At 45.2% G+C, this 14,023-nt stretch overlaps 1 protein-coding gene across 2 annotated transcripts in view; it reads left to right on the forward strand.

Moving 5' to 3' along the window:
- The window catches only part of ANXA13 (annexin A13), a 50,363-nt gene that overhangs the window by 13,975 nt on the left and 22,365 nt on the right, over positions 1–14,023 (forward strand). For both annotated transcript variants that reach the window (XM_025993511.2, XM_072733973.1), the window contains one exon: positions 7,275–7,350. In XM_025993511.2, coding sequence (XP_025849296.2) covers positions 7,275–7,350 — 76 coding nt within the window. The remainder of the gene's footprint in view (positions 1–7,274; positions 7,351–14,023) is intronic.

Genomic DNA, 14,023 nt, shown 5'->3' on the forward strand with positions numbered 1-14,023 from the left:
CTGCCTGTGTCTCTGCCTCTCTCTCTCGCTCTTTCTCTGTGTCTCTAATAAATAAAAAATAAAGTCTTTAAAAAAAAAAAAGGAAGCAGGTCAAGATGGAAGGAAGTAATAAAAATAACACTGAACACTCACCACGGGCCAAGCTTCCTGCCAAGCATGTTTGATGCATACCCTTGTAACAACCCACAAGACGCTGTTATCTTTCAGATGGAAATCAGAGACTTAGAAAGCATAAGGAGAGAAAAATGCATCACGCCAGGTTCAAGGGCAGATATCTTTGCGAGAATGGATACCTATGTGACCACAAACTAGACCTTTCTCAAACTAGACCTCAGTTTCCATTAAGTCCATAGCACTTTATTTTTTTTTAAGATTTAATTTATTTATTCATGAGAGACACACACAGAGAGAGAGAGAGAGAGTGGCAGAGACACAGGCAGAGGGAGAAGCAGACTCCACTCAGGGAGCCTGATGTGGGACTTGATCCCATGTCTTCAGGACCATACCCTGGGCTGAAGCCAGCACTAAACCATTGAGCCACCTGGGCTGCCCAGTCCATAGCACTTTAAAATCCCTACTAAGCAAGGTGAGCCCAGATCACCAACATTTGCTCAAGGTACCATTAACCAGCAGTGGCAATGGTCATTGCTTACATTGGGGGAGAATTCAGGCATGTCTGAGGCTCTCTCCAGCACAACCCTTGCCTGCCTCTACCTTCCTGCTTAAAAAGCCCAGGCCACTACCTGGTTCTAACCCTGGTCCTCATTTTTTATTTATTCAGCCTGCCCCTAATTTCATGTTGGCTCAAACAGCAGCCCCATTTCGATCCATGTGCAATGAGCCCTCGGCCCTCTGCTCTCCAGCACTTCCTCAGAGCCCTCCTGTCTAAGGGGCTGGATACCAAGCAACCACTTTCAAATATTTACCGAGCAAACTGCAGCAAGCCAGGGCTTCTGGGGGAACTGCACTGGAAAGAGCAAACAATCAAAATGCCACTCCTATTACGTTTTGATAAAGCTTCAGGGTTTACAAATGACCCCCACATCCTTATGTCACTGAGCACCTCCTACGTGCTACCAACCAAGTGCTCACTATAATCTGGCACCACATCCCAAACGCAGCTGCATCCAAACCTCAGGCTGCCCATGAACAGGTGCACCTCCACTCAAAACCCGAGGCCACAAAGGCTCAGGGAGATCGGTCAGCTTGCCCAGGGGTGAGGGTTGGGGGGGTCGTACAATCAGCGAGGGTCAAAGCATAACTGAACACAGTAGGTCCTACTCCCAAGGCCACGTGGCATCATTATGTCTTGTGTGAATCAGTCATGTCTGTCCTGCAGTAGTTCAATGGCAGGACATAAGTAGGCACATGGGTACACAGACCCAGAGAACATCATTCTGTAGTCTCTCCCTGCACTGCCCTCCCCCCTCCACCCCTCCATATGTATGTACATATGTACCTATATATGTATGGATGGATTTAGCCTGCCTAACTCCCAGTCTTCTTTCAAGAACCAGCACAAATGTCAACTTCTCCCTAAAAATTCCTCTTCCTCCTCCCAGCTCTTTGTAGGCAGTGTGCATCCTCTCCTAAATGCGATTGGCACTGATCTGCTTCCGTGTTTATTTCCCTGGGGAAAAGGACTGACTTCATAGATCACGTCCCCCTCACCTGGGGCAGTACTTGCCACATGGCAGATCTTCACTACTTCTCTGCAGAAGGAAGGGGAGGGAGGCACAAGTGAGGAAGAGGGAAGAGAGAAAAAGAAGGAAGCGGGGAGAGGAAGAGAGTCTAATTTGCCTGCTGCATATGCTCTTTAATTAAACTCACATGTCTCTCTTGAGAACCATATACTTAGTTTCCAGTCTTGATGCTCTCCAAATAGATCAGGTCACCAGGACTGATGAGTGGGAGTGTCCTTAAATAGGAAGACACTTAAGGCTGGGTCCTGGAACATCCTGGTTACCACAGAATACATAGCAACTGTCTGCCACTCATATCCCTCAGCCAACTTTTTCACAAACTCTATCCCCGGAATTCACTGCAAGCTGGAGGGAGGTTTTCTTGGAATGTTCCCTTCGGTCCTGAAGAGTTAAGCTTTCTGTGAACTGCACTGGGGCAGAAGCCTTTGGTCGGGGGGTCTGTTTCTCCACCCAGGCCCTCATGGCTGGCGGGGCTGTGGGTGGCATCTGAACCTGATATAAGAGCTAACCTCCCTCCTGGGCAGTCGAGGTGCTAAAGCTGGCCTGTCTCTGAGTCATTTCAAAGAGTGGGTGTTCTCAGCATGCATTCTGTCCAGGTGACACTGCTTCAAGGCTCCTAGTAGCTCAGTGTATTTTGTATGCCTCCTCCTTCCAGAAAAATGGATCATTCATTTCCTTAAGATGCAGGAACATGGAGACACAGAGCAGTGCCAGAGAGGCTGCTAGAAGGAGGTAAAAACAAGACTGAAATTTCCCAGCTTATTCATGCATGAGGAAGTCAGTACCTTTTGTCGAGTTCTTGGTATTTGCTTCCGTTTGTGAGCTTGACTATACTGGCACTTTGGCAAGCACCCCAGGGCTGTATCTCAGTGAGCTCCTCACACTCCGGGAGGTGCTAATTATCACACTAGCCAAATGAGGCAGTTAACAGAATGTGGTGTTGGGGTGTCATTCTGGATTGCCTGGACTCCACACAGCCTAATTGTGAACCACTTCACTGCCTGGTGTGAAATATGTGTCTAGATCCAAATCGCAGGTGATCAATGAAAAACTGATCCCTAAGGTGCTGTTTGCAAAATGAAAACCTCGCAAGCAGGAGAGGGTTTAAAATGTTCTGGAAGGTTCATTGCTGATCTGCCTTCAGTAAATATTGTTTATATTTTTTAAGCACATGCTGTCTGCTAGGCTTCATTTTAGATGCTTTGTATGAAGGACTTCATCTAAATTCTCATAGGAGACCTATGAGTAGACTCTACTATTATCCACATTTTGCCATAAGGAAGCCACAGCACAGAGAGGTTCCCAAACTTGCCCAAGGTCACATAAGTTATGCTGGGATTCAAATCCAGTTTGGGCCATTGGAGATATATCTATATCTCGCAATATCAAGTTTGGAAGATATCTCTTGATAGATAGATGGATAGATAGATAGATAGATAGATAGACAGATATAAATCTTCCAAACTTGTAGAATCAAAATATGCAGAATTTAAAACCTAATATCATAAGACCTAATATCATAAAACCTAATATTTGCATGTGGGGCCCAAAGAAGCAGAGGAAACACTAGCAGTTTGGCATGGCTCCCTTTGAAAAGTTATCTCACATAATCAAATCTTACGAGGCAGACATCGTCCCCATTTTACAGGTGAGAAAATGAGGGGTTTGAGGTTAGTGGCCCAAGTTCCCATGGCTGCCAAGGGGCAGAACCACATTCAAACTTGGATTCACACGGGCTCAAAGCCCAGACTTCTGCAATCATTTTTATTAACATCTTGTCTTTTTAATGTGTCTCATGAGAGTCAGCACAAACGCTGCGAAAAGACAAATTGAAAGAAAACAAAAAAGGAATGTCGCTCTGCCTCTCTCTTGCCTAGAAAGCAAGTGGAATATCATGCACTCGCCTAAATCCTCACAGTCGTGTCTGTCCTTATGCTGGAGTCCCCTGCCCTGCCATGTGCGCCTGACTCGCATTCCTACAGACCTGCTTTCTGTGGACGTTCTGCTCAGTGGCCGCAGGTTTCAAAAATAAAATGTGATGGGCAGACGAGCCCGAGCCCCATAATCAGCTGCCTGGCTTGCTAACAATGAACAATGGAGGTGGAATGTCCACTCCACATGCATTCCGGAGAAGGTGGTTACCCAGCTCACCAGAACAAGCCAAGGACATCCCTTTCATCAACACTGGGCGGCACTGATGAATATGGCCATTGTGGAGGCAGTCCTAGCCACCAGAGAGGGAAATTCCTAACAGATTGCTTCCTCGCCTTCCACCCTCCCCCCCTTTTAAATAAGTCCCATCCTGTGATTCCTTCACTCAGACACCAAATAGCCTGCTGTTAGGAGGAACAAGACTGAATTCTCTTTGGATTAGAAAAGATAACCAACATGGCTAAGAGTGGGTCTTAGAAGGAACCTGGGAACTTGACTTCCACCTGCCCTGCTGATGGTTGTGCATCCGATAGAGACTTTTACGCTGTGATTTTTTTTAAGAGAACACAAATTTATCTTACAGCTCTATAGGTCGGTCAGAAGTCCAATGGGAGTCTCACTAAGTAAACACTGCATTTTTAATTAAGCAAAAAAGGAAAAAGTTGTCTCAGTGTCATCTTTATTCCTAACATGTGGTTCAACATTCTCCCACTCCCCATCCCACACACACCCCGCCCTATATCACTGTTATTTTGGATGAAATGACACTACCTGATTCTTTTTTTAGCCTTGGATAATCTAGACATGCTCACAGGGTTTTTTCCCCCTTCCTTTTGCTCCTGTGTTATGTGTTACATGGAACCACCTTACTAAAACAGGGGATGAGGGATGGAATGCCCTTTCATACTTCACAGAGCCAGGCTGGCCCTGGTTCCAACTCAGCCATCACCTGGCCCAGTGATCTTAAACAAGTCCCAACACAGCTTCTGCAAGTCCTGGACGCATCTTTGTGCAAAGGAGGAAAAAATGTGTCTCTCTGGGGGAGAAGCAGCCCTGCCAGCACAGGACTTAGCAAACGGAACCCCAGCTGAAATCCAGCCTCTCTGCCTTCAGCCAGGACATCACCTGCATAGCTGTTCACAGAGCCCTGTGTCTCTGTTTTAATTTATGTGAAGTGGGGCAGATAGTAAGTGTCCCACCAAACCCAGCACTGATGAGGCTAAGAGAACAGTTTATGAATCAGCTTTTTAAGAGGAGATGTCTGCTGTTCTGGTTCAATACTACTTGATTACCTGAACCCTCCACAAAATACTTCTAACGAAAAGCAAAGACACCATTCACTCTTCTGAGATTGCTACTACCCAATGCTCCCACCCTTGGAGAATTCAATCAACAGACAGGACAGGCCTTATCATATGCAGCCTGTGCAGTTACATAGGCCCCACACAGGCTTTGCATGTGCTTGAATGCTCTGATGTCACCATCTTAACATTCTAAATCCATTTTGAACATGGATCCTACATTTTTATTTGCACTGAGCCCTGCAAATTATGTCACTGGTCCTGCCAACAAGCCTTCTGCAACACCGGATAGCTTTCTCACACCACAAAAGAGATTTGGAAGGAAAAATGGGATATGTCATCCCTGTGCCAAACAAAAAGGCTCCAGTCATACTTAGAACACGAGGCAGGATGGTGCACGGGATTAATAGTATGGGAGTTAGGAGGGGATCTGAGCTCAGTGCTGTGCTACATCCCGCAAGTTTTCAGACACATTCCCTAACATACTTGAACCCAGATGTCCTTCTCTGGAAATTTAGACTCCTAGTGGCTACTGTTCTGGGTTAACAATGAAGAAAAGTCTCTGTAAACCAAGAAATTGGCATGTGGCAGGTACTCAACAAATGTAAGTCCCATGCTTCAGAAATAGATACTTCAAGATGGGCCATGTCATGGAGTGAGTCCATAGAGCAGAGAGGTGATCAGAGGCCCTAAAAGATCCCTTGGGCTCTAGGATTACATGATTCTCCATTGAACCAAGGTCTAGAAGCCAGCCCTCCTCTAGTCCATAGATATTAAACAGAACATTTTTTCTTGCAAGGGCAGAAATCCAACTCATTAACTTTGAGAAAGTGTTAGTTTATTAATAAAACTGGGAAGTATTAGGAAACAGGCATTTCTGTGTCTGAGGATTTATACAGTGGTATTCAGTTTCTGTTTCTCTCTCCATATTTCCACTCTTTTTATCTCTGCCTTGCTTTGCTCTGAACTCATACCCTCTTCATGCAGAGGATAAGATGGCCTGCAGCAGGCCTAGACTCATTCTCTCAGCTGAACAAGCCCAGTCAGAAGATCTCTCTCTCTCTCTCTCTCCCTCAATATCTCAGAAAAGACTCCGACCCTGCTTGGGTTATACTCCCACTCTTGAGCCAGTCACAATTGCCAGACCGGCAGGGTTTATGCCCACCTAAGGGCAGGACAAGGGGGCTTGAGCCTCATGACTGCAGCCCCAATGAACACACATAAAATGGAGGACAGGGAAGCCCCCCAAAGGAATGGCAATGCCAGCCAAACAGAACACGTCTGTGCCTTATGTGGTTTCCTATTCCTTCCCCAAAGGGGCCAAAGGAAATGAAAGGTAAAAGAGGGGAATTGGGTGGGTGGTGCAGACAGTAGCACTTAAACCAGCCTTCACTGAAGGATGGGAAATAAGTGACACATGTCATTAAAGAGAATCTCTGTGAGGAAAGGCCAAGAGCTGAGAAAACACGGGGTCTGTTCAAAGCTACTAGTTGTGTCACTACAATTAACCTCACATCTTTACATTTTTAATAGAAAAGTATTTATTTTTATGCTGACCTTTTGTTTAGGCAACCAATACTGATTTTCCATTTTAGTGCTAATAGAGAATTTCCTTTTAAAAATGACTTTAAGTAAAAATCAAGTAGGTCAGCTGAAAGAAAAATAATAAGCAACTAATAATAACATAGACTTCAATAGCTGTGGACAAATTGGTGTATGTGTTATGCCAATGACCAAAGTCTGAGAAACACTAGTTTAGTTTAAGTAGAATGTTCTCTCCCCAAGGAACAGTAAAAACCAGTAACTCTGCTATTGCTGCTCCATAGGTATCTCTGGCAAATTAAATATTGTGTCTCTCATTGTGTAGGTGGCAAAGCTTTAGCCCAGGTCACAGAATGGATCTGTGATAAGATCCTAGAACCCTCAGCTCTGCCTGGCAAAACCTATTCCCTAGATATACTTGTGTCTCATGGCAAAAGGGGAGAACCAGCATTCCAGGACATTGGCCCACTGTATTATTGTCTGTTTCAGAGGCAGTCACACAAAGGTAGGATTGATGTCAAAATATCTCATCCCAGAGATGGCCAGGCTGATTGTCCTTATGAACAGAGGGGCCCATTCTCAATGGTCATCCAGGGCCAGCTGGCTCCAAGGAGTACCAGTCATCTCTCTGGGGCCAGAGTTTCCCCAGCTGATTTCCACATGTAGCCACGTGTAAAGTGGCAGCTGGTCTCTCATTTGGATGACTTAGTCATCTTCCAAGTAGCTGCCAATGTCAGCCAGAGATAATTCAAGAATGCCTATATTGTCCACTCATCTTTTCGATTATTTTCTGCAGGCCAAAGCGAAAAGCCATCAGGGTTTTAATGTGGATCAGGATGCCAAAAAGCTGAACAAAGCCTGCAAAGGAATGGGTATGAGATATATTTTGTTTTTTAATTTACTTTTGAAGTTGATTAAATTTGATGTCATGTCCAACTTTCCCATGATCTTAGGAAGATGACCATGTGCATTCCAAGCTAACCCAAGTTAATTACTTTTAGTTGTTCTCTTTGTAAAAGATCCCCAAACTATAATCAGATCCTAATGCTTTTCAATATTCAATATGATAGTTAAAAATGGGATACTGTGACGTTGAATTTGACCTTGAGGTAGAAGAAACTTCATGAGGATTGTAGTCATGCAATCCTAATGTCATCTAAGCCCCTCTGATCCCTTTCATGAGAGGTGGTGGGAAATAGGGGCTAATGAAAGCTGGATTAGGAATCTGGGGATTGCATCTAGAAGTAGATTAAGTAAACATAAAACTGGGACCAAGGCCAAGAATCAAAGGTCAAAACCAGAGGAGCCATTTATGTTGATGCCTAAGGTAAGTGTATGGCCAAGAAAGAGATCAGGATCAGGAATAAGGTAACCCCAGTAACAAGGTGAGATGAGGGAGAGAGCATCCAGAAAGAAGGCCATGAGGAGAGGCTCTGAGACCCAAGGAGGTCTCTGTTGAAACAAGTTTCTAGTCCCAGAAACCTGGGTTTTAGTATAGTCACAGGATCAGTAACCATCATTATTTTCACGGCCCCAAAAGAAACCCCATTTCTATTAGTAGCTGATCCCCCACTCCCCACCCCCTTACTCCCTTCAGGCTCAGGCAATCATAAATCTGCTTTCTGTCTCTATGGATTTGCCTATTCTGGACATTTCATATAAATGGAATCATGCAGTACGTGACCTTTTATGACTGGCTTCTTTCACTCAGCACATCATTTTGCAAAAACAAGTGCTAGATTTTTACTTAAAGTAAATTAGTGAAGATTTACTTTCCTAGGAATGGGTACTGTTGTAGAACAAATATGGCCATAAATTCTTTGTGTGACTCCAGGGAAAGGACTGGGATCCATAGTGGAAGTTCTAAGAGATATTTTGCTTCAATATAAGCAACTATCTGAATAAAATAGCCTGTCTTTCCCCAAAAAATGTTGGAGAAGTTCCAAGAGAGTCAGGGTTGGAGAAGATCTGGTAGGAAAGCAGTAAAAGGGATTTCTATATGGTAAGTGTTCTTGAATACGTCAGAGGGAGAAGGAGCTGGAAATGAAGGATGACAACTCACTTGCTTGGTTTAGGGGGACATCAGAGGAAAGTTCAGCAGAGAGGAGCTGCTTCTCGCTCATATCCTGACCTGGCTCATGCTGTATTTAGACAACAGCTGCCGGGAGCCATGTTTGCCTGGAAGTGGCAGGATGTTTATAGTTCTGCGTTTTGCTGAGTGGCTGGGCCAGCCTCACAGGTGTTTCCCTGCTGCCTCTCAAGTGAGGTCCTGACACCTGGATGTGGGTTGGAGACAGGAGTATTGTGGGGGTGGGAATAACTCAGCTGCAGTTAATGATAAATCCCTGCGTTCTTAGCCACTTAGTGGGTTAAGTCCAAAAAGCACAGATGGAACACCTACTGAATGCCAAAATCTGTGTTTTTTTATCCCTTTTGGATGAGGCTTCAAGGTGGGACCACTGTTGTGCTGATTACTGTTGTAGAGCACCTTCTGTGTGCCAAGTGCTAAGTTGATCACCGCATACATGTCATCTTGTGTAGCCCTCTCAACAAGGCTATAAAGTTGCCTTCTAATGACTTAACAGATGAAAATGTTGAGGATCAGAGGTTAAATATCTTGCCCGAGTTCAGAGAGTTAGGAAATGAGGGTGGGGTGATTGAAAACTAGGGCCATCTCAGAAAGCTGTGATTTGGTTGAAGGTTTAGAATTCTAGAATTCCAATCTCTATTAAAAAGTACAAGCCAGGAGCACCTTGGGTGGCTCAATCAGTTGAGTATCTGACTCTTGGTTTTGGCTCAGGTCATGATCTCAGGGTCATGAGATTGAGCCCCACATCAGGCTCTGTGCTCAATGGAGAGTTTGCTTGGGATTCTCTCTCTCCTACTTCCCGTCCCCCACTCCCCCACCTCTCAAATAAATAAATAAATCCTTTTTTAAAAAAATTGCAAGCCAAAGCAAAATTTCATCATTGGCAAAATTTGTCTGCAAGACCGTGCACCCATCTCATTGATATACCAGCCCTACCAGGGCTGGCTTTATAATGTGTAGGGCCATGTTGTCCCATAGCCACAAAGGTGAGTGATGTAGGTCATTTTAAATTTTTGAGAAGTCAAATTTTTAAAAAGCAGGTGAAAGTAATTTTATTAATAAGCATTAGCTAAGTCAATACTATATCAAAAATATCATCTCAACAGACAATATAAAAGTTATTAATGAGATATTTGACAACCTTTTTTTTTCACATTTAGTCCTCAAAAGACAGTGTGTATTCTATACTTACAGAACATTCCAATTTGATCCAGCCACACTTCACGTCCTCCATAGCCACACGTATCCACTGTGTGGGCCGCAGTGGGTCTAAGGGCTGTACTCATCAAAAAGATTATGAGCACTCCCCACCCATTCATCTTCCTACACAATTCAAAATAAAAATGATGTATTCTAAAATGATATTTCATTTTTCCAAATAACATAAAAGTTACAAATTTCCTTATTTATTTGTTGCCCCTGCTTTCCTGGGTCCTAATGATGCATATGGTCTGGGTCTTGGTTAACCCAGAACAGCCTTTTACCCTTCTCCCTACACTGACACTCTTTGTCAGACTTTCCTCTTGGGACTCTGTGACCCTCTGCTGGGCCTTCTGAGAAGAATGCCTTAAACCCGAGAGTGCATGGACCTAACACCTATTATCATTTCTGAAATTTTACGTTGTTGTAAAATGAACCTGCAGCTTGTCATTCTCCCTCAAAGAGACACAGAAAGAGGCTCCAGAAGGAAAAGCTGCCATGGCGATTACCCTGGTTCTAGTTCATGACTTCTCAAACTTTAATGTGCATTTGAGTCATGAGGGTGTTAATACGCAGATTCGGACTGGTAATTCTAGGTGGTTTCTCAGATCCTGCATTTCCAATAAGTTCCCAGGGGATGCTGATGCTACAGGTCCTGCGACCACGCTTTGGGGAGCAAGGACTAGACCATCTGAGATCCACAGAGGTTAATGCTGCTCAAGACACACTGGAGGCAAACTGGGCCTAGGACTCAGATCTTGTGACCCCGAGCCCAATTCTCTTTCCCCTCGCCAGGCATGGGAATGAACTTTGGACCTGGGTTTGAGCCCCTGCTCTGCTACCTACTGATGCTGTGACCTTAGTTTTCTGAACTGCAAAGTGGGGTTAATAATCCCTTGTTACAGAAAGGTGTTGAGGATAAGGAGGCAGCACAGTGCTTGGCACTTCTTACGCTCTCATTACATGCTACTCTGCTCCTTTTGAACAATAAGCTGAGATCCAAAATCCCCACAAAGGCCCTTAGATCAGTATGGGCAGTGAGGAGGCCCACCCTTGAGTGGCCTTTATTCTTCATCACTGAGGGTATACCAGGTTGAATGGCGTCCCCCCAAAGATATGCCACCTGGGTGATTGTGACCCTGTGATTGTGACCCTTAATCTGGAAAAGGGTCTTTGGAGATGTAATTAAGTTAAGGAATTTGAGAAGAGATCAACCTGGATCACCTGCATGGACCCTATTGACAAATGTCCTTAAAAGAAACAAAAGAGGAGCATCTGGCTGGCTCAGTCAGTGGAGCATGGGACTCTCCATCTTGGGGTTGTGTTCAAGTTCCACATTGGGTGCAGTAATTAAATAAATAAATTAAACTTTCTAAAAAAAAGAGAGAGAGAGAGAGAGAGAGAGAGGCAGAAAAAGAGCAGAGACCCAGGGAGAGGCCATGTGGAGCCAAAGCAGAGAGTGAGTAATGCTTGAGAAGCAGAGCTAAGGATTGCTGGCAGTCTCCGGAAGTTAGAAGAGGTGAGGAAGAGATTTGACCCCAGAGCCTCTAGTGGGAGTGTGACCTTGCTGACATCATGATTTCAGACTTTTGGCCTCTGAATTGTGAGGGAATATATTGCTGTTTTAAGCCACAGAGTTTGTGGTAATCATTATAGAAGCCTCAGGAAACGAATACAGTGAGCAAGTGAAAAGCAATGAGCCTCCCTGGCAGCCAAAGTTCTCCCCATTTGTTGCTTCCTCTACTTTCCCTCCACCTCCATTTCCAAAGGAAGCACTGAAGGACTAGGAAGCCCACAGCCCCTGGCTCAGCCAGGCTGCTGGGGGCTGGCATGTGGAGCCCAGGGAGGGAAGCCAAGCCCCCGCCACCAGCATACTGCTCAGACCACTCACGTGGCACATGGGCCCCTGGTGTGAAGTGGAGGGCACTTCAAACCCAGTGGCCTCCATCCTGCCGAAACTCAGCCTCAGTCTCCTCCCAGAAAATTGCTGGGAGAGCAAAAGCGAGGAGGCCCTCTGGCACTCCCAAGGCTGATTATCACCCTGGGCCTGACCTCTACTGTATAATTACTCTGCAGTGTCTGATGCACAGGCAGGGCTGAGGTTCCTTCTTGTTTTTTTAAAAACTCTTTCCCAGAACCACTGGGGACTGGCCCCAGTGCCTCAAACCATTGTAAATGTTTACAGGAAATTGTTCAGCAGCACAGACTGCTTATATGACACACATATTGTGAAATGTAAAATGAGGTCATTGTTCAGTAAATCACTTCTTGGTTGGGTAGTGGGAAAGGCTCCCAGGATAAACCCGAGACCCAGATTCAAAGGGCTTGAGGGAAATCTGGTCATTCCAGACTCTCCTCTAACCTCCAGGCTGTTGCTGAGACATCCCAGAACTGCTCTGGTCTCCAGTCTCACTTTCTAAAGCATTCCAGGAAGGAAAATCTAAGAAGTATTATGTTTAAAATTTTTACTTTCCTGAATTATCCAGCTATGTGTTGACTGTGGCATCAGAGTGGAAGATTTCCAATTGGTCCCTGCTACATAGAGCCCACCCAAGTGGAACATGCAGCTTACACCAATGCAGAGACAAGGTATCCCATGCTATGCAAAAGTCTCCATTCACTCATTCATTCATTCACCCATATATGCATGCATTTAAACAAGTATCCCACTGTATCCACGCATTCAACAAGTCATCTGATGAATATTGAGAGGCTTCTATGTGGATACAGCTGTAAGCGAACCCCCCTGTCCCATAGGACTTGTAGTGTGGCATGGCAGAGATGGGACAGAGGAGAACAGGCCATGTGAGGGACACAGAAAGCAGAAGGCCTCATCTATTCTAAGAAAGTGCAGTGAGTTGAGTCCTAAAGGCAGAGCGGGAATGAAAGTGAGGATCAAAGACAAAGGTGTTTCAGGTAGAGGGAAGAGCCCATGCAAAGATATGGAGGTGAGAAAGAAAACATTGCTTATTCTAGGAGTTTCACATGGTTATGAAGAACCTGGGAGAAGATGGGTGGGAGGGACATGACTTTGAAAGGCAATAGGAACCACTCCAAAAGGCCTGGACATCCCACTGAAGACTTGAAACTTTTCTGGACTTGAAGAGCCCAATATTACAAGCTTTGATAGAAAAGAATGGCCAGGTGAGCTGCTCATAAGTGAGCACAATCCGGGAACAGTGAATGTGGTTGGAAAAGGTGTGGGAGACGCAGGAACCCCATTTGGGTATCGGTGGTTCTGCTGAGTAATGTGACTGAGGTGAGGGTGAAGAGAAATGGATGGGTCTGAGAGATACCAAGGAAGTGAAATAGTGCCATCTTCATGGTAACTAACTGGGCGTGGGGTGAGGGGAAAGAGGGAGCCAGGGATGAGCCCCAGATTCCTAGCTGACACTATACAATGAGTGGGCCATCTGGGAGGCAAGAAGGCTCCTTCCAGGGATGACACCTGTAGGGCTCCAGGCCTGAGATGCTGAGGCCCAGGACCTGGGTAGGAGCAGCCCTCACAGAAAGAAAGGGGCTGATTCAGGAGAGTTTTACAAGAAAAAGAAATCCCTTCTGAGGTGAGATTTCTGGCACTCAGAAGTTTAAAAAAAAAAAAAACACACACATCACAGGGGAAGTAACTGGATCCCCATCACAAAGGTGGAACTGTAGGAAAAATGAAGAAGAACAACATAAATAACAGCACTCAAACTGAACCAGAACTAGGCAGCAATTAATCACTACTATTCTTGGAGATGAACTCATCCTAGAATTTGCTGTTTCTCCACTTGGAATCAAACAGCTAGGTCTTCCCAGAATTGTAAAGGTGGAACTAATCCCTGATTAGTTCAGTCTAATTGAACAGTCTGAGGACACAAAGCTAGTGGCTGTGCCAGGACCACCACACAACTCTCATCCCTGTCTCCCCACATCCTGCCCTGAGGACTAGCACCAGAGTCTAGACAGAGGTAAAACACCTCTAGCCTTCGCCAGCAGAAACACTGAGTCTTCTTATTTCCTTCCCCGTCTCTATAGGCAACTCCTCCTTCCACACCTTCCCCGACCCACCACCCAGATTTCTCTTCCTCCCCATCCTTCCACCAAAACGCATCAAATGCATCTAGCCCCTCTTGTTCCTTGAGGATCCTGATCTCTCAGCTGGGTAGGAGCGATCACACAAGTTCAACTAATTCAGTTCCATTCAAAGGAGACCAAGCATGTGCTAGTCCCAGGGAGTGGCCAGGGGGACAGGCCAATGCAGGACTCTCCAG

Source organism: Vulpes vulpes, chromosome 13 (assembly GCF_048418805.1).
Source record: "Vulpes vulpes isolate BD-2025 chromosome 13, VulVul3, whole genome shotgun sequence".
Lineage (NCBI taxonomy): Eukaryota > Metazoa > Chordata > Mammalia > Carnivora > Canidae > Vulpes > Vulpes vulpes.